The 20,386-nt window shown below is 33.5% G+C and overlaps 1 protein-coding gene, 1 long non-coding RNA gene and 1 pseudogene across 2 annotated transcripts; 1 reads left to right on the top strand and 2 right to left on the bottom strand.

Moving 5' to 3' along the window:
* Window positions 1-9,627: 9,627 nt before the first annotated feature.
* On the top strand, window positions 9,628-13,435 carry LOC127240836 (uncharacterized). Its single transcript, XR_007836370.1, has 3 exons — window positions 9,628-9,741; window positions 9,865-9,901; window positions 13,323-13,435. It is a non-coding gene; the product is annotated as an uncharacterized LOC127240836 (long non-coding RNA).
* LOC127240835 (glucose-1-phosphate adenylyltransferase small subunit, chloroplastic-like) lies at window positions 11,152-14,003 on the bottom strand (annotated as a pseudogene).
* A 1,845-nt stretch (window positions 14,004-15,848) lies between these two features.
* LOC127240922 (SNF1-related protein kinase regulatory subunit gamma-1) lies at window positions 15,849-20,339 on the bottom strand. The gene is made up of 6 exons (XM_051259776.1): window positions 20,009-20,339; window positions 18,160-18,332; window positions 17,886-18,083; window positions 17,530-17,805; window positions 17,243-17,406; window positions 15,849-16,413 (listed from the first exon to the last, which is right to left on the bottom strand). Exons 1-6 carry the CDS (start codon window positions 20,175-20,177, stop codon window positions 16,116-16,118), a joined length of 1,278 nt encoding a protein of 425 aa, XP_051115733.1. The 5' UTR covers window positions 20,178-20,339; the 3' UTR covers window positions 15,849-16,115.
* Between the last annotated feature and the right edge of the window lie 47 nt (window positions 20,340-20,386).

Below are 20,386 nucleotides of genomic sequence, written 5' to 3'. Positions count from 1 at the left end.
ATTTCTGTGTTGTCCTGTTGTTTTAACTCCAAACTGATTTCTGTCAATCGACTTGCCAAGCTGTTTTGCTGCTCGTTTTTCTCTGATCATCCCCGATAACTTCTTAGATATAAGGGCCATCTCTTTATTAGATTCAATCAACTATTGGTCTTCAGCAGATAGAACAATGCCTTTGTTAGTGTATTCTTTAAGATGATTCATTTCATACGTCAAGAGAATTCCATTCAAGCTTTCCAAAGTCATCGTCTTCACTTTATCCAACTCTTCAAGGGCTGCAACCTTCGGATTGAACTTCTTCGTAACAGATCGAATCATTTTCCTCACTAGCTTTTGTTCATCATACTCCCGTCCAAGAGAGTATGCTTGGTTCCCTACATCTTTGAATCGACTATAGAAATTTCCTACGGATTCATCTTCATTCATCTTCAAGGACTCAAATATACTTTCAACTCTTTGAAGTTTGGTTGCTCGAACATCTTCAGTTCCTTTGAAAGCATTTTTCAATGCATCCCATGCATCTTTTCCTTCCTGCAGTTTGCAATAAGACGAAATTGCACTTCATCAACGCAAGTGAAAGTAGTGTTCACTGCTGTTGCATTTCCAGTCAAAGCTGAGATTTTTTCAGGTGTCCATTCCGATTTCGGCTTCGGAATCACAGTAGGAGCATTCATCATTGTTTCTCTTGGAATGACTTTCATAGGTGCAGACCATCCACGTTCAACTACATCCCAAACATTGTCACCTTGCATCATCAGAAATGCCTCCATCCTAGTCTTCCAATATCTGTAGTTAGTTCCATCAAAGACCGGTGGACGAGTGGTAGAAGCAACTTCTCGATTCATTTTTCACAACCACGAACAGATCTAATCGGGGTATTGAGCACGCTGCCCTGATACCAGATGTTGGGTAACGAGGAAAGATGTGAGCTAGAACACGTACACAGTAAGAGGCCAACACTCCTCCGAGTCTAATGGCAGCGGAAATAGGAAACCACAAGGGGTTTGCACTTCGGAAACACGTAGTATTGCTCCGTGGTTATAACTTTTGTGTGTGTCACAGATACTTGCCTATGACTGGCTAAGATCAAACATAAAACAAACAACACACAAGATTTGTTAACCTAGTTTGGTGTAACTACCTACATCTGGGGGATTCTAATCTATGAGACGTCCACTAAACTTATCACCAAGTATACAAGGGACTCAATGACTCAACAAACACGGACCCAAAGCTATTCTCTCCTACAGTCTTCCTTACATCGCAATGTACAAGAAACTATGGATTAAATCGCAATTCTAATCCTAGCAGACTACCAGTCTAACTAAGAGTAAGTAGGTACAAGTTGATCTTCTTCTCCTATTGGAAATCTTTTTTTTCCTTCTCTAGATGAGCTTCAAATCTCCATGAAAGCTCGTATTCTTCTTCAGATCAAGGAGTAGTGAAAAACGAAAAGATTGAGAGAAAATACTCTTTCTCTCACTAGATTTTTCACTCTATATTTCACTCTCACATCACAAGACTGTTTCACAGTCTGTTTATACAAACACACTGTCTCAATGCAGTGTTTGACTAACCAACATTGGGGTATTAAATGCCCACAAACCTGCAACATCGTTTTGTTTTGTCCCTGAACATTCTCCTATGTTTGACAGTCCATATATTGACAAAATCTATGCAAAAGAGGCACAAACAGATAATACAAAAAGCCTTCAGCGGCAGTATGCTGCATTCCATATTTGGGTCGTCCTCGAGTTTCGATACCTTGAAAAGTTAGTAACATATGCCAAAATAAAAAATGGTACTTTTGTAACAACATTAAATTTATGAAATTAATAATAATGTAATTTGAGTAATTAATTTGTGTTAATCCAAAGAGGGAAGATTTTTTGAGACTCTGCTTGACGAACGGGTGGATTATTCAGGGCGCTTGGATAAGAATCTACAATGCATTAGAACGCCCTTGTTGACGATCCTTTACTCCGACAACATCTAGGGTTCCTCGAACAATGTGATATCTTACACCAGGTAAATCCTTTATATATAAATATCTATATTTTTTATTTAATTATATTATATTCCCCCGGTCCCATAAAAAGGATACCATTTTCTATTTTTGTCCGTCGCAAAACAAGAATATCATTTTCTTATTTAGTAATTGTACTACCTACCTAATATAATTAATACTCTTACAACTTCTAATATATTATACAAATGTTATTACTGTTATCTCACAAAATCTAATAGGGGCATTTTTTGTCTTTTTTAGTATAGACTGATATATACTAATATTAAAAAATCTACGTGCAAAAAGTAAACGTTACTCTCTTCTTCCGGAACGAAGGTAATATAAAATTTTATTTTATACAATATATATTATATATATTTTAATAAATTATTATTATTATTATTAAAGAAATTGAAAATTATTTCAAAATACACCCTCACCAACTAATGTTTTTACAAAATAAAAATAAAAAAAAAAATACAAAATTCGGGCCTTTTAGACAAGTTTACAAGCTCTATTTCTACAGCTTGTTGACTAGGGTGACATTTCCGCCCGAAGACCACCACACAATAACTCCATAGTGGAACCTCCGAAGCATGGAACCTCTAAACTTCGGCTGAAGAAACACACTCTAGGTGAAGTCCGACTTTTGTAGGCTTAGTCTGGACAGTGCATCAAATGTGCTTGGATTGACACAACTTAAATTTTTTTTAGGGTTGCTTTTTTAAATTTATGAACATTTTTTCATACTAAATTTGGATCAGATTTTTTAAGCATGTCTATTTTCATCGTCTCTATAAATTATTTATGTAGAGAATAAAAAGAAAACATTGTACGCATATTTAGTGAAAAAGTAAAACTTTTTGGGTCAACCGGAGCCCAACAATTGGGATGCGGGGTAGTTCCATAGTTGAATTGAGATAGTTGAATTATTGATAATTTATAATTATATATTCCCTCTGTCATTCAAATCTATTTTTATTTTTTATTTTTGGTTGTCATCCAAATTTATTCTCGTTTTTTTTAGTAAAAAAATACCACTTTTCTTTAAAAAAAAATAAAAATTCTTATTTTTACATATTTTTCTTAAAATCCGCGCTTGATCAAATGAGACACAGTTGGATGACGAATGGAATATAATATATATGCGTTCCATTTGTTTAGGAACACAAAATAGAGTTTAGTAAATTAAAGATGATATGCTATGATATTATTTTTTTATATATTTTTATATGAATAATATTGGTTGTATTTTAAAAATATGTATTTAAAAGAAATTTAGAATATATCTTTAAAGATTATATTTTAATACAATATATACAATATGAGTATTATTACGTAGAATAAAATTTTATTTAATACAAATAAATAAAATTATTTTTTTATTATAATTAATATAAACTAATTTTATAAAAATAAACTAATATACTCCCTCCGTCCCAGTCTAAAGGGACCCTTTAAGTTTTGTAGTAAATTAAGAAATAATAATATTTTGTTAGTTTGTAGAAAATATGTAAGATCTTTTGATATTTTTGCCCTTTGACTTTATGTATAAAGTATATGTAATGATATGTTTGTAATTTAAGTAAAAGTTAAGGGTATTTTTGTATTGGTGTATGATTACTTTTACTAAAATATAAAAGAGAGGGACAGACGAAAATGGTAAAAATGTCACTTTGAGTTGGAACGGATGAAGTATATATTTTCTTGTTTTGTGTTTCGATTCAAAGGAAAAATATTGTTATCGAGATTTGTGTAGGTAATATAAAAATAATTAAAACATGTAATATAAAAATATAATGATGTATGTAATATAAAAACAATGAATGTTTGTAATATGTTAATTTTTTTTAGAAAACATGTTAGAAATTTTCAAAAAACAAACAAAACTATGTTAGGAATTTAATTAAATTAATTTATATTTATCAAGTATATTTAAAATTGATAAATTTAAACGTGTAACTGTTATAGGGCCGATTAAAATAAAAAACGTGAAATAAATGCAAACTTGAATTTTAAATGATAAAATTTTAAAATCGAATAATTATTTAAATATTAAATTAATTTTTGATCAATATAAAAAATAAAACAATTATTTAATTTGATGTTTTAAGTAGAAAAAAATAGTCACTAATTTGAATTTGAATTTAATTTCTTTAAAAAAAAGTAGAAAAAAATATCCACCCATCACATTTATCACCTAATTCAATTTATGTTTCAAATTCTTAGCATGAAGCAATGTAAGTCAAAATAATTTTAAGGGTAAAAATTTTGAGGAAATTTTATGAAAAGCTAGATTAATTGGCTAATTGCTTTTAAATTAATAAAGTTAGTTTACTTGTTTTTGTTATTTAATTGTTCATATTAATTTAGAATTGATACAATATTTTTTTAAAAATTAATTTCAATACTTAAACTATTTAATATACAAAAACTTTAAACAAATATTTTTAACTTTTATTTTTATCTTTACCTAGTGAAAATTAATTAAAATAACACTATATTACATAAATTAAATCAAACTAATTAACCATATAATTTAATATTTCTTAGATTGTGTACTCAAAAAAATGAAAGAAATCCCGAACGAAAAGAATACTATTTACATTCAAAAAATATTTAATTAAAATACAAATTATAAAATATCATCAAAACCCAAACCAACAATCAATTTCAAATCATAACTAAACAAATCTATTTATTAGTATATGCAACTTTTTTTTGGTTTGAACTTGAGTATGTTGTCTGATTTTGTATAATATTAATTTTATTTATATTTAATGAAAAAGATATACTTTATTAGAATCTATGGATAAAATAGTTTTGGATAATAATAATAATAATAATAATAATAATAATAATAATAATGATGATGATGATGGTAATAATGATGGTAACAATTAACAAATAGTCATTTTTTCCTAAATATTGTGCAATATTTATTTTCGTCACGAGAATTTAAGTGAATAATATATTAGCTATGATAATTTGAAAATAAAGTAATATGATGGGAGAGAATTTTATATTTATTTATTTATTTTTATTTGAGTAATGTGGTTGATAAAATATGGTGTAGAAGCTAAGTATTTAATTATTTTTTATTTTAATAATATTGCAGAATATTTGAAATATGTTAAAATAAAAATATTATAAAATATTCAAGACAAAAGGAGTAGAACATTTAGTTATGCTTGCCATTAACATATATTTAGGTAAATTGTAATTTATCTTGTAATTTGGGTTAATTATCATTTTCAAATATTAATTCTATTACCGAGAGATTTAAAATAACTGCTACGCAGAGCATAGTGGGGCTAAGGATTACCTAAACATAGATAACGAAAGAATGCGGAGAATTTTGTATTTTTTAAAAAAAAATGGAACATATTCTACTTCTTTTAAATGTATTGTTGTCCCAATAATTGTAAAATAATTAATTTGGATTGGATTGAATTGATTTGGATGTTGTTAATTTGGGATTGACTTGTATTTGGCTATGTGTTGAAAGTCAATCTTTGTGGCTGTACGGAATTAAATTGGGATGAATTGTGCCTATATAATGATTTTTTGCTTGTGGTTTCAATTCTCCCGCAACACAATCTTTATATTTTTATTGTATTGTACTTTTTATCTTTTCTCGTAATATAATTTTGGTTGGAGTTTGAGGATGTAGGCATAATTTTTTCAAATCTCGCTAAATTTGGTATTTTTATTTTTTTCTGGTGTTTTGATTTTTATATTTTCGGCTATTTATTGTGCTTTAATTATGCCGGGAAAATTCTATCAAAAAGACTACACGGTTTAAAGAAATTGGGTGTGGTGTTTCGCTGTTTGTACGGGGCTAATCCAGTTATAGCAACAATTGGTATCAAATTTTTAATTGCTTAGTATGCTCTGTGGTCACAACCACATAAAAAAAGCGTCTCAATTAAGATACATTTATTGTGTAATTTTTCTAATCAAACTCTGGAGTAGAAATGACGGTAAATTTCGGTGGAAAATCAACTTTCAGATTCTAAGTCACTGGTGACATCGTCATCAAGAACAATGGTCACAAATGCCAAATTTTATGTAAAAAGCATTCGAAAGTACCAATAATTTTGATAAGTGGCAATGCGAAGTTTTGGACATTTTGTTCCAACAAGAGCTTGGTGGAGCACTCGAAGAGAACAAACCGGAGAATATTGATGATAAAGAATGGATGAGGATCAACCGCTTGGCGTGTGGTACAGTCCGGCTATGTCTCTTCAAGGACAAAAGTATCCATTTATGAGAGAGACAATGATGCACAAATTATGTAAAGAACTGGAACAAATTCGTGAAAACTAGCACATAAACAAGCTCTACATGAAGACAAAGTTGTATCGCTTCCAATATTTGTCAAGTACCACCATGAACGAACACAACTAAATTTGATTCTCTAGTTACTAATTTGCCAAATCTGGATGAGAATATAGATAACATTGATAAGATATTGATATTGCTAGCTTCACTTCCCGATGAATATGAACATATAATTATTAGTATGCTGACCAGGAAAGAAACAATTTCTTTTAAGGAAGTTACTAATGTTTTGTATTCTAACAAGATCAGAAAGAAAAATAAGTTACAACACAGGAGTTCGACTGGTGAAGCGCACTTTTTCCGGTGTCGTAACAAAAAATACAAGTCGGTGAGAAGAGACAGATCCTAGTAAGAGGCAGAGTAGCAAAAGATGAATGTGTTTTTTGCCACGAGAAATGACACTGGAAGAAAGACTGCTCCAAACTGCAAAAGAAAAAGAGAAAAGCAATAGCTGAAGCATGTGTTGCTGATAATGATAAAACATACTATTCATTAGCTTGTACCTCATTGGTAAGCTGCAATGACAATTGGTATCTTAACTCAGGATGTTCATTCCACATGTGCTCTAAGAAGTAGTGGTTTATCAACTTTGAAAACGTTGATGGTGGAGTTGTCTAACTCACTGACAATCAACATTGCCAAATAGTTGGAGTTGCTTGTCTATCTTAAGAACAACGATGGAACAATCAGAGTGCTGACAAGATTCGGTACATACCGAAATTTGCCAAAAATCTCATATAAGTAGGAGTCCTGTAATTTAAAGGCCATTCTATCAGCATTCAGAATGAGATACTAAAAGTGATCTCAGGAGCACTTGTCATCATGAAAGGTATAAGGAAAAATATCATGTATCACTTCCAAGCCAACACAACAATTGCCATAGCATGAGCAGTATCAGAAACAAATAAATAAGAGAAGATGACCAAGATCTGGCACGTGAGGCTTGGACATGCTAGGGAAAAATCCTTGTAGACTTTAACAAAACAAGGATTATTAAAGGGTGCAAAGATATGGAAACTTGATTTTTGCGAGCACTATGTTCTGGAAAAGCAAACGCGGGTGACGTTTGGAACAAAAATCCATAACACTAAAGGCATTATGGGTTACATTCACTCAGACGTGTGGGGACCAACCAAGACAGCTTCTCTGTGAGGCAACCATTATTTTATAACATTTGTTGATGATTTTTCTAGGAGAATATGGGTATTCCTATGTGAACTAAAGACGAAGCTTTCATAAAATTCCTCGATTGGAAGAAAACAATAGAGAACCAGACTAGGAGAGAGATTAAAGGGTCTCGATTGGACAATGGTACGGAATCTTGAATTACCTTTTTTTGATATTTGCAAGAAGGAAGGTATCACCCACATTTCACAGTAGGGACACTGCACTAGGAATGGACAAACCTACTGAAAATGCCGAAATACCGATTTACCGTACCTTATCATGCCGAAAATATAAAAAAATTCAGTATACAAAAATTTTCGGTACAATATCGATACCATAACAAAAATTTCGGTACGATATCGGTATAAATTTTCAAAAAGATCGGTATTTCGGTATCATACCATATTGATAATATTTTAGTTAAATAATTTTATTATTAATATAAAATAATAAGAAATATAAAAAAAATGTAAAATGCCCTAGTCACATTCATTCACACGCCGTCGCTGCCTTGTCAATAATTTCTTCATATTTATTTTTTTCCCTTCATTTTTTTTTTTTTTTTACTTTTTCACTGCCCATTGTTTTCCTCTTCTCTTTCCCTCTTTCTTTTCCTTCTTCTCTTCTCCCATCTTTTTATTCTTCCCCTACTATCGGTCTTTTCATTCTTTCTTCCTTACTTCCACTTCTATTCTTTCTTTTTCTTCCTTCATCGTCTTATCTTCACCCTAGCCGTATGGTCTCGTCTGCCTCCTGAAACAACTATTGGAAATAAAAAAAAATGTAGCTTTTCATTAGGTGGAAGTAAATGGCAGTGCCTGTAAGCCGATTTGGGGTTCGAGAAATTCTAAATCCGACGACGAAATTCTACTACATACTATAATTTCTAAATATTTAAATTTTGGTATAAATGGTATATATCGGTACAATACCAAAATTTTTGGTATACCAATGTTCGGTATATCAAATGTTTTGGTACAGTTTCGGTATATATTTCTACCATACCGATGTTTTCGGTACGATATGCGATATGGGCACAAAATTTCGATACGGTATGGTATGTCATCCCTACACTCCACACCAAAATAGGATGGCCAAGCGCATGAACTAGACCTTGCTGGAGAAAGTTCGGTGTATAATGTCTAATGCTAATTTGGGCAAATAATTTTGGGTTAAAGCGGTCACATATGCAAACCATCTGATCAATCGACTATAATCAGATATGCTTAAAGGCAAAACACCTTTGAAGATATGGTTTGGCAAACTTGCTACTGATTATGATTCTTTATGTGTGTTTGGATCTAGTGCATATTATCACGTAAAAGAATCAAAGCTGAATCCAAGGACGAGAAAAGCTATCTAACGTGGGGATATCATATGGTGTAAAAAGATATCACCTATGGTGCCCTGAGATGAGAAAATAATCCTTAGCATGGATGTTACCTTCAACCAATCAACAATGTTGAATAGAGCAACCGAGACACAGATGGATGGTACTTCCCCGTAGGTGGAGAGTTCTTTCGAACAGGTGGAGTTTCTAGAACCTATAACCAAACCAGTAGATGGTCAACAAATGGAAAATGATGATCCATGTGCCAGAGAAAAGCCGAGAGAAAGCGAGGTTTTAACCCAAGAACCTCAACAACAATAAGATTTACCAATTGTAGTAAGGAGACCAAGAAAATAAATTCAAAAATCTGCTCGACTCCAAATTATTGTAACCTACACATTTCTTGTTACTGAAGAAGGTATACTACAAACTTTTCTCGATGCAGAAAATATTTCAAAAAAAGAAAGGTGGAAGAAAGCCATGGACGAGGAAATGCAGTCCCTTAAAACAAATCACACATGGAAGTTATCTGAATTTCCAAGGGAAAGAAAATAATTGGTTGCAAGTGGATCTATACTTACAAAGAAGGATTTTCAAATCATACCGATGTACGCTACAAGGCAAGATTGGTAGCCAAAGACAATGATCAGAAGGAGATAATTGATTATAATGAGGTACTTCCTCTTATTGTAAAACATTCTCTATTTCTATTTTGTTGGTCTTGGTAGTGCAATACGACTTGAAACTAATTTAAATGGATGTAAAGATAGCGTTCTTATACGGTGATTTGGAGGAAGAAATCTACGTGATGAACCAAAGGATTTAAAGTTGCTGGAAAAGAAGGTTGGGTATGCAAGTTGAGCAAATCGCTGTATGAATTGAAACAATCTTTAAGGTAGTGGTACAAATGATTTGATTAATTCATAACCAGCCAGAAGTACACCATGAGCATGTTTGATCTGTGTGTATTTTTGTAAACTACTTGATGTATCACTTATTTATTTTCTGCTCTATGCAGATGACATGTTACTGCAGGCCGTGGAATGAATTCAAAGGTATATCTTAAAACCCTTAGATTTTGGATTAGTGTTTCAAAGAAATAATGGTAGTGGTCAACATATAGTTGGGTACTACGATTCAAACTATGCAATATATTTGGATAAACAACGATCAACTATTGGCTATGTGTTTACTCTTGCAAACACACCAGTTAGTTGGAAGTCTACCTTATATTCTACTGTTGCTTTATCAACAATAGAGGCACAATACATGACCATCACTAAGGCTGTCAAGGAAGCAATTGGTTACAGGGATTGTTTGGGTGTGTTTTGTGACGGTCAAAGTGCCATTCACTTAGCAAAGAATCAGATATATTTTGCTAGAACATAACATATCGATGTGTGGTACCATTTTGTGCGAAAAATAATTAAAGAAATGTGGAGTCAAGGTGCAAAAGATTAAGACCACGGATAATCCTGCAGGTATGTTAAAAAAATGTATAAGGTGTATCAAGTTCAAACATGGTTTGAACTTGATAAATATTTTAAGAGTTTGAAGTTAGCGCTGAAAAGCACGTTTGGAGGCCCACCCAAATTTTACATTGGGAGAGTTTTGTAAAAAATACTATGGATGGGATTTGGAGGTCGTCAAAGTGGAGATTTGTTGGAAAAGTCAATCTTTGTGGCTACACCTGCATCCCACGTCGCCTACGGAATTGAATTGGGGATGAATTGCGCTTATATCACTACAAAAAAAATTACAAATTACTACGAAAAAATTCCGTCACAACTGACAAAATTTCGGTCATAACGTTCAATTACAACGGAATTTGCGACCAAGTGGAAGTTGTAGTAAATATTATTGTAGTAACCCAATGCGACAATTAAAATTTTCCGTTGCAGATAATTGCAATAGAATTAGGGATAGTCATTTCTATAGCAATCTTTTGTTACGGAATTTTACTAAAGAAACATATTGTTATCATAGTGCAATGTAATTGAAAAGATCAGTGGCTAATTCTGTTGCAAGTTTTTGCAACGCATTTTAAAAAAGAATATATATGTTGCAAGATCCGTTGCAAATACAATAGCAAATTGCGAGAGAATATAACTATTGCTAATTCGGTCGCAATTTTTAGTCAATTTTTTTTTTTCAATATCTATCTCAAAAATATGAATCCAATCCTCCATAATCAATAAATTTAATGATTCGATTAATATATCTTCTCAAAGATACAAGAACTAGTTGAAATCATATAACTATCAATAGACCAAAAACACAATGTATTTAGAATGAGTACCGCAAGTAGCACATATCAGAAAAATGTATAAATCTAATTCAAGTTACCATAATATCATACAAAAACAACTAAGGTCGTAAGTAAAACACTTGTAATGATAAAATATCATGATATCGGAGCACTACCACCACCTGAATCGGGTTCGGGCCTATGAATGGATGGTGCTCACACAGCCGTCACCAATGACACTATCTGTGACATCTGCATCCAGCATTTTCGAAGGAGGTAGGTACCTAGGCTGGGTGTAGATTGGAGCAGATCGATCGTAGAAGCTACAAGAAGCAAGTGGCAACATAAGGTATTTCAATGTTCTATGATTAGAGACATTATTAGTGGCACAGCCTATCGTAATGGAACAGAAAAGGCAGATTAAGAAAGGAAATTCTTACATGAAATCTGGCACAGGCTTTTTCGTGATCCCTAGATTAGCATTGCAGAAAGCTTCAATGGTACCAATATCTTCCTAGTAGCCATTGAACAAGTAAGCTTGCACCTACATAGAAGACATAAATTAGCTCCCAACTGGTCTAAAGATTATCAAAAGTGGTAGTGTTTGATGTAAAGAAGGATGGAAACACATATTTGAGTTACATACTCTTAGTCCGCTGGCTGTAGCTCCAGGAATAACTTCACTTCCGAAATCATTAGACGGAGGAAACTTGTCTCGGAGAAGATTTATCATCACATCTTTGCTGATAACATATATTCCCATACTTACAATGTATGGCATCTCCTTTGCTCTAGTATCATCAAGTCCCAAGATGGTAAGTATCGACCTGCGAAACCAAGCCATTAGGCGAATAAAGATGGATAATTTCGTAGCAAACTTTGAACCCTCAATCTATTATTTACTAGACAGCATAGCAACCTGCATAGCTTTTAACTGTTCTCTATTTGGTTTCTCTGCAAATTCAATAATCCGTCCCTCTTCATCGATTTTCATTAGTCCAAATGCTGAGGCACGTTTTTCATCCATAGGCAATGCAGCAACACTGATATCAGTGTCTGTTTCTCTGTGGGCCTGAATGAATTTCTCATAGTCCATTCTGTACAAATGATCTCCGGCAAGAATGAGGAACTCAAGAACATTGTGCTCTTCAAACAGCCATAAATATTGCCTTACAGCATCTGCTGTACCCTGGAAATGAAATTAAATATAAACAATTGGTAGATAATCCACAAAAACGCAAAAAAATCTAAAGAAATATTTAAGCTAAACAAAAACAGAACAAGAGGTTTAGCTATGGGGACTGTTATACACCTACTTTGTCATTTATGGGTGAGGAAACTTCAAGAATACTGGATTAATGAAAGGTACCTGGAACCAATTTGGATTTTCTGGACTCTGTTGAGCTGCAAAAACCTCAACAAAGCCTTCATTCTTGTAACCGCCCATGTTACTTGCATATGCCCTTGAAAGGTAGTACCAGCTCCACGAGGAATTGCCGGCTTTGCCCTCTTCTTTGTGAGAGGATAAAGTCTAGTACCAGCTCCACCTCCTAGAATAATTCCCAAGACACTCTGATCAAGAACAAGGAAAGAGAATTATTGATCCAGATTATATATAAGACCTGAGTAGTCCTCAAATATATCAGACTTTCACAGATTCTGATAAGTAAAGGAATATTCGGTGAAATCTACAGAATGTTTGTTACTATGAACAAACTAATTGGGTATTATCTTCCATTGCAGCCCACTCGTTCTTTCTATAAAATTAATCAATGATCCTCAAAACAAAGTTATAAACATTAATTCATTTCCCACCAATTTTGTTAAATCTGTGACCAAACAACTACATATTAATATTGCAGATATGAACGGTAATATTAACAGATGTAAAGCTTTGAAAGTGCACTGCAAGCTTTGGTTCTGCCAAATGTAGAGCGCTACAGTTAATCGTATAACTTTGTTTGAACATGATGTATTCTGAATAATTGTTGCATATCGAGAGAGAAAACTATAGATCCATGGCAAAACACTGATATAACTTTGAATTAAAACAAATGTTCAAATGACACATGAAACAATACGCGCAGATCCATAAGATTCATTTTCATTTTTACATTCTCCCAATTTCCATATAAAACCGTCCATGCCAAAAAAAAAAAAAAAGAACATCAACGAAGACAGTAAGTTTTATGCACACTCACAATTAAACAGCGAATGAATAATCACAGAATGGATTAACTACCTTGTCCGCTGCTGGATCGAGGCAAGTCTGCGAATTCTGGGAATCGGACACGGCCTTCGGAGACACGATCAATGACCTTTGCCTGTGAGATTCAAATCCAGAACGACGCCTCAACAATGGGAAACTGACGCCATTCCTACCTATATTAGATGCTGCGAAAGACAGGCGCCTATACGTTGAACCGAGACCGGCCGCACAATGTGATTTATTGTCGTCGGCAGCAATTGGTTTGGGGACGACGCTCAAGAACAATCCGGCAGCTTCCATCACGAAGAGACGTACGTACATAAGAAAGGCTTTTTTTTTTTTTTTTTATAATCTCTCACCATGGCAGAGGCAGGCAGGCGCGCAGCAGAAGAAGAAGAAATAAGGAGGAAAGGTGGAGAAAGGAAAGGAATGGGATGGGAGGAAGAAGGAAGGAAGAGGGAGAACCTGCGTGTGCGGGCGCAGGCGCGGCTGCGGCATCGGAAGGAAGAGAAGAACCTGTGTGCGAGGGCGGCTGCGGCGTCTGTGGAGTGTGGATACGGTTAGATTGTGTATATTTTATAATAATATCATTATATTTATAATTAAAATTTAAAATATAATAATAATAATATTAATAAATATAAATAATTATTAATAATATAAAAAATAATAATACCATTAATATTTTTTTATTTATATTTTATATTTTATAATTTTTTATTATATAATTGGGTAAACTGTTTTTTTAGTCCCGTAACTGGACTCATTTATCATTTTAGTCTCGTAAGTGGAGCCTGTCGCAAACTAGTTTCATAAGTGAAAAATTTTTGTTGTTTTAGTCCTCCGACGCCGGAGACGCCCGCGTGGCTCGCCGGAGGTGACGTGTCCGCTAGGTCAGTGACACCTGGCAGACACGTAGATTTTTTTTTTTCATGTTTTAAATTTTTTTTTAAAACTTATTTTTAATTTTATTTGCATTTTTTTTATTTTTTTATTTGGTCCAATTAAAAAAAATTAAAAAAATAAATAAATCTACGTGTCCGCCAGGTGTCGCTGACCTGACGGGACATCTGGCGGACACGTCACCTCCGGCGAGCCACGCGGGCGTCTCCGGCGCCGGAGGACTAAAACAACGAAAATTTTTCACTTATAGGACTAGTTTGTGACATGCTCCACTTATGGAACTAAAATGATAAGAGAGTCCACGGGACTAAAAAACAGTTTACCCTATATAATTTAAATTATTTTATTATCTATTACAATATTTTTATAATTTAATTATTTACTATATTTATTATTTTAATTATTTTTATATTGTAACAATTTAATTAATAAAAAATATATAAAAAATTAAAAATAAAAATTATTTAATAAATAAATAAAATTAATTATTAAAAATTAAATTTAAAATTTAAAAAATAATAATTATTAAATTATTTATAAAATTAATTTTTTTTTATTTGAACTCTGCAACAAATTTAATTTGTTGTTATTTCTGTCGCAATTTTGCAACGAAATATTATATTTGTTGCATAATTTTTGGAAAATCTGCAACATATTTAATCTATTGCTATTTCCATATTAATTTTGCAACGGAATATTGTATTCGTTGCATAATTTTTGGGAAATTTGCAACAAATTTAATCTATTGCTATTTCCATAGTAATTTTGCAACGGAATATTTTATTCGTTGCATAATTTTTGGGAAATTTGCAACAAATTTAATCTATTGCTATTTCCATAGTAATTTTGCAACGGAATATTTTATTCGTTGCATAATTTTTGGGAAATCTGCAACAAATTTAATATATTGCTATTTCGTCGCAATTTTGCAACGGAATATTATATTCCTTGTGTAATTTGAAAAATATTTGTGACAAATCTATTCTATTGCAGTATTCTCTCACAAAATATAGTAATTGAGACTATTTCATTGTTGCCTAACAAGTTCCGTTGCAATTTTGCAATAGATTGTATTCGTTGGCAATATTCCATTGCAATTTTCAATTTTTTTTTGTAGTGTATTGATCCCCTGCCCGTGGTTTCGATTCATCCCGCAACACAATCTTTATATTCTAATTGTGTTGTATTTCTTATCTTCTCTCATTATATAATTTTAGTTGCGTAGAACTATTTACTCGATCGCAGACATTTCTGGAACACCTCTAACAGAGGGACAAATAGTCCATTTTGAAAGAACTTATTGTCAACCTCTTTCAGATATGAATCTATCTGATTCTCCGAGAATATAGACATGATTTTGTCGAACCTGGTTAAATTTGATGTTGCTTTGATTTTTATATTTACAATTATTTATTATGCTTTAATTTAGCGGAAAAAATTCTTTCAAAAAAATTACAAAAGATTTAAAGAACATTGAATTTTAAATGAACTTTGTATCTTTTCCGATTACTTAGAAAATTTTCTTTAATATTCATTGGATATGATATTTCAAAGTTTGTGCGAAAGTAACCCATTTTTCGCAACACTAAGTTAATAGTCAAATAAACAAAAGTTGCCAAGGAGCAGGAGGCAGTCGCACAAATGCAGAACACTCGTTCCATTTCTTGATCCTACAACAAAGTTTGCCACAAAAGGCTATAACCAAACCATAAACCTATACATATTACAACTATATATATATTACAAAGGAACAATATCTCATGTTCGAGTCTTTCCTTATTCCTCTTCAAATCCCCCTCCATTTTATTCCCATCAACTCTACAAATCACCTTCGGAAAAGCCCAACAACTCGACCCGACCCGACTAGACTCGATCCGGCTAATATGGAGCACGCACAGGCTGGCTGTCCTTAGACCCTGCTGTTGGCCGGCAGCGGCAACACCCCGTCGAAGAAGTCTCCGAAGTAGCCGCGAGGCTCGTGCACCAGCTTCGAGATTATGTCTCTCAGAGTCACAACTCCCTCGAGGTTCCCCGACTCATCCACGACGTATATGCGGTGGATCTTCATCGAATCCAGCTTTGCAATAGCATCCTTTAAAGTGTCGTCCCTCCGGCATGTGACCATTTTGCTCGGAAATGGCGCTGCACTCCGATGTTTCTCTTGGTAGCTTGCAACCACCGTCAAAAAGTTTTTCGCCGTAATTGATCTATTAACACACACATATATATATTATATTATATAAATATCAAAGGATCTAAGGTAAAACAATATAAAGCTCAGAACAATTTGATTACCTGCAAAACAAAAAATTTTACTATATCGAATAAAAATTACAATATACTCCCTCCGTCCTACTAGAATGTAACCCTTTGGAATTTTGTAGTACATTAACAAATTATATTCTCCCCGTTGTGCTCATTTGACAGGACACAAATTTTTAAAAAAATAGGAAAAAATATAGACTTTTATTTTTTTTGGTAAAAAAAATAAGTAGAAAAAGCAGTACTAACTATTAAAAAAGAAACGAGAATAAATTTAGATGAAAAACCAAAAGGAAAAATAAAAATAAATTTGAATGACAGAAGAAGTAGTTTTTATTTGTCATTGAAAATGAAAGTCTGTAATAAGTTTAGACATTATTATTTTTTGACTTTATATATAAAATAATTGTATATGTAATTGTATATTTATAATTTAAATAAAAGTTAATAGTATTTTTCTATTAGTATATGATTACTTTTACTAAAATAAGAAAAAAAATGAAATAGACAAAAATAGTAAAAAAAAATATTTTGAATCGAGAATGAGGGAGTATATGAAGTTGAAATCTTAACGCTATATATGGCATATGCCAACACACACTCTTCACAATTCAACTCATATGAACCCGTTTACGACCTTATGTTTCGGTAATTAAGATTGCATATTTAAACGTCGTATTGTTTTCTTTATAGAATTTACGTAATTTTGAAACATAAATAAATGATGGTGTCTTAATGCTAGTTAAATGAAGCGAAGAAAGGTTTTCGACGGACCTGTATTCCTTGTAGAGATCGGGTGCCATGAGAAGGAATTGGATATCGCGGATACTTATATTACCGACTGCCTTATTCCCGTCACTTGCAACGACGGGCACGCCCCCAACTCCATTCTCTCTCATTAGCCTGAATGCCTGCAGCACCGGGTCATCTTCATACACCTGCAAAACCCGATTATTACAATCTTAACTAATCGTGATTTGGCTCAAAATGCGCCGGAAGACTCCAAAGCAGTTCATATTCAATGCCACAAGTTAATTATAAAAGTTCATGAGATCGATTACCTTTATGATGTGGTTCGGTTTCATCAAAGGCAACCCGAGTTCGCAAAGCTTTTTAGAGCCCCAGCTTTCGAACCAATGAAGCCCGGAACATTCTTTCAACATGTGAATAACCGAGCTTTGAGTGATGATGTTGTCGACCTTCGCTTCTCCTAAGTCGACTACGGGAACGCTCTTCATTCTGTACTTCGACAGAAGCAATAGCATCGTTAAAAACGAGTTGGCTTTCTGCAGCGCGAGAAACGGGGCCCAGCGAAAGCATCCGGAAATATCTCCAACCTGTTTGTCCGACAAAGAGCGAGGACTTTGTTTAATAATACAAATCGTTACATTACGGTCAGCTGTAAGAGAAGAAGAACCTTTGTATTTTTGTACAAGTCGGAGGCTGTAAGAGTTTCGAAAAATTTTCCGCAAGTGGCTGTTGGAGAGTCGGGATGCATGCTCTTAAACCTCGGAGAAGATATTCCGTTAGCTACTGCTGCGACGGCGGGTCCCATGTCGTGCTCGGAGATGTTCATCGCAGCGTCGAATGGAGATTGCCCTTCTATCTTTTCCGACTGCAGGAAAAGCTATTGGTCAGTTGTGTGAATAGAATAAGAACAACAGCCTGGGTTTCGGACAAGCGAAACCAACCTGATGTAAGATCCAGACAACAATTCCAGCAAACTCGACGACGCCTATGTATCTGTCGATCCAGGTGGCGTCCTCAGGTGCCTTGACGTCCACCACCGGAGCGCTGAGTATTCTGTGCCGGGCAAGTAGCTTGACGGCTTCAGCCAGGCTTGTGTCTGATGTTATTTCGATCACTGCATGCAAGAACAACGATAATTATGGGATTGAGACATCCAATGGCTATGTTTCTATTACACATATAAGTACGCCATAAATGATGGTATTTATTCGAGTAGAATTCTTTTACAGCTATCGTTAATAGATTCATGTTAGAAGCTCCAATTTATTCTTGCCTACATCTCTTGGAGATATCGCTTGCAGCGAAAATTCGACACAAAATTTAACTGAGACACCACTAATCACACAATCAACATAAAAGAAATTAACCGAGCACGCACTAGACATCGCAAACGGCGACTGAATTGGTTTGATAGGTGGATTTGTGACCGCAAGATCGATGTCCTCAATTTGTCTTGTCCGCCTTAGTATGTTTTACTTTGTTGGCCTAATTTGCACACTACTGTGCTTTAACACGACTTCGTGCCCTGTGGATTTTCACATCATAAAACAAAGGATGTACTCCCTCCGTTCCGTTCCAATCCAATCCAACGGAGCCATTTGCTTTTTCATAATAAATTAAAAATTGTATATGTAATAATATATTTGTAAATAAGTCAAAGTTAAAGATCATTTGATACGAGTATATAATTACTTTTACTAAAATAGAAAATAAACTATAAATTTTTGTGTAGCAAAAAAAAATAGACGACCTTGGTACAAACTAAAAAATGGAGTATTTATTTTAACAATAAAGTCAATAAAAGAAAGGTTGTATTTTTATCGACCACAGATACTATACTATACTGATCAGACAAAGTTAGCAAGGTTATAATTTGACGGGATCAGTCTATGCTACAACATATACTTTGTTATAAGATACACTACAAAAAAATAAGTATATTTATAACGAAATTCCGTCCCTAAATCACATTTTTAGACCGAAATAATAAATTGAGTTCGTATAGGCATTTTGGACGTTACCCTAAAGATCACGTAGCTGACGTAATTCCATCATTAATTCCGTCTCTAATACCATTAGTAACGGAAAAAGTGAATTTAAAGACGAAAAAATCTTGTTATAAAAATAATATTTTCTTATAGTGATAGTATAGGATGAATTATAATAATATTATAAATATGTTAGAGATATTTATAAATATATTTTGGTCACCCAATGACATATACTAATTCAGTCATATCAGCACCACCATACTTATTTGACCGGATCAAAAGCTCCATGACCATTGTTATTTGTGTTTCCATTCTTGTTTGGCCTATGCCATCTTCGATAGAATAATTTTTACCTCTTAACAAATATCACCTCTAATATGTTCCTTCTATTAAATATATAGCGATCTAATATCTATCTTTTATTAAAATCCCTGTTATTGATAAGTTCTTTTTTACCTATAAAATCTTTTAAAATGAAAACATCATAAATAGTTTGATTACGACACTCCTAAACTCTTCCTATGTCAGCTCTCTTAGCAAAGAAATAGACCTCTGAATATCATCCAATTCATTCATGTTCTCTACTCATCAAACAATTACTCAATCCGATTACCTGACGACAGATTGATAAAAAAAACTTTCCAGAATTCGAACAGCCAAAAAGTTTCGATCATAACAAAACTCTGATAACCAACTAAGTGAAAACTGAATCAAGAATCAAATTAACAAAAAAAAGAAAAAAGAAACCAAAGAGGATTAGAGAGAGAGAGAGAGAAAGAAAGAGAGAGAGTAGTGTTACCTTGTGATGGAGCAGCGAGGGGGAAAGCAGAGACAGGAATACTCTCGAAACAGGCATTCAATTTCTCAGTAGGGCTGAGCTGAGGCTCCTGAACATCCCACAAATCCTCAACCTGCCTCCCAAACTTGGCCTCTGGGCTCGTCGGGCTTTCGCTCTCCTCCACACCCATCTTCTCTCTCTCTCTTCTGATTCTTTCTTTCTTTCTTTTCTGTCTTTCTGCTATGTATGTATGTGTGTGTATGGCTTTTTCCACTCAGTGATCCACCCACAGTTTCACAAATAATAAAAACAAATGGCACTTTGAAATGAAATTCAAGTCTGGCCCCCAATAATGCCAAACACTGTAGGCAAGGCAATATAATATACAAAGATACCCCC

This window comes from Andrographis paniculata, unplaced genomic scaffold, assembly GCF_009805555.1.
Source record: "Andrographis paniculata isolate CXL003 unplaced genomic scaffold, ASM980555v1 Contig80END, whole genome shotgun sequence".
NCBI lineage: Eukaryota > Viridiplantae > Streptophyta > Magnoliopsida > Lamiales > Acanthaceae > Andrographis > Andrographis paniculata.
Note: the sequence above shows the minus strand (reverse complement) of the source record. Positions and strands in the feature narration are given on the sequence as shown.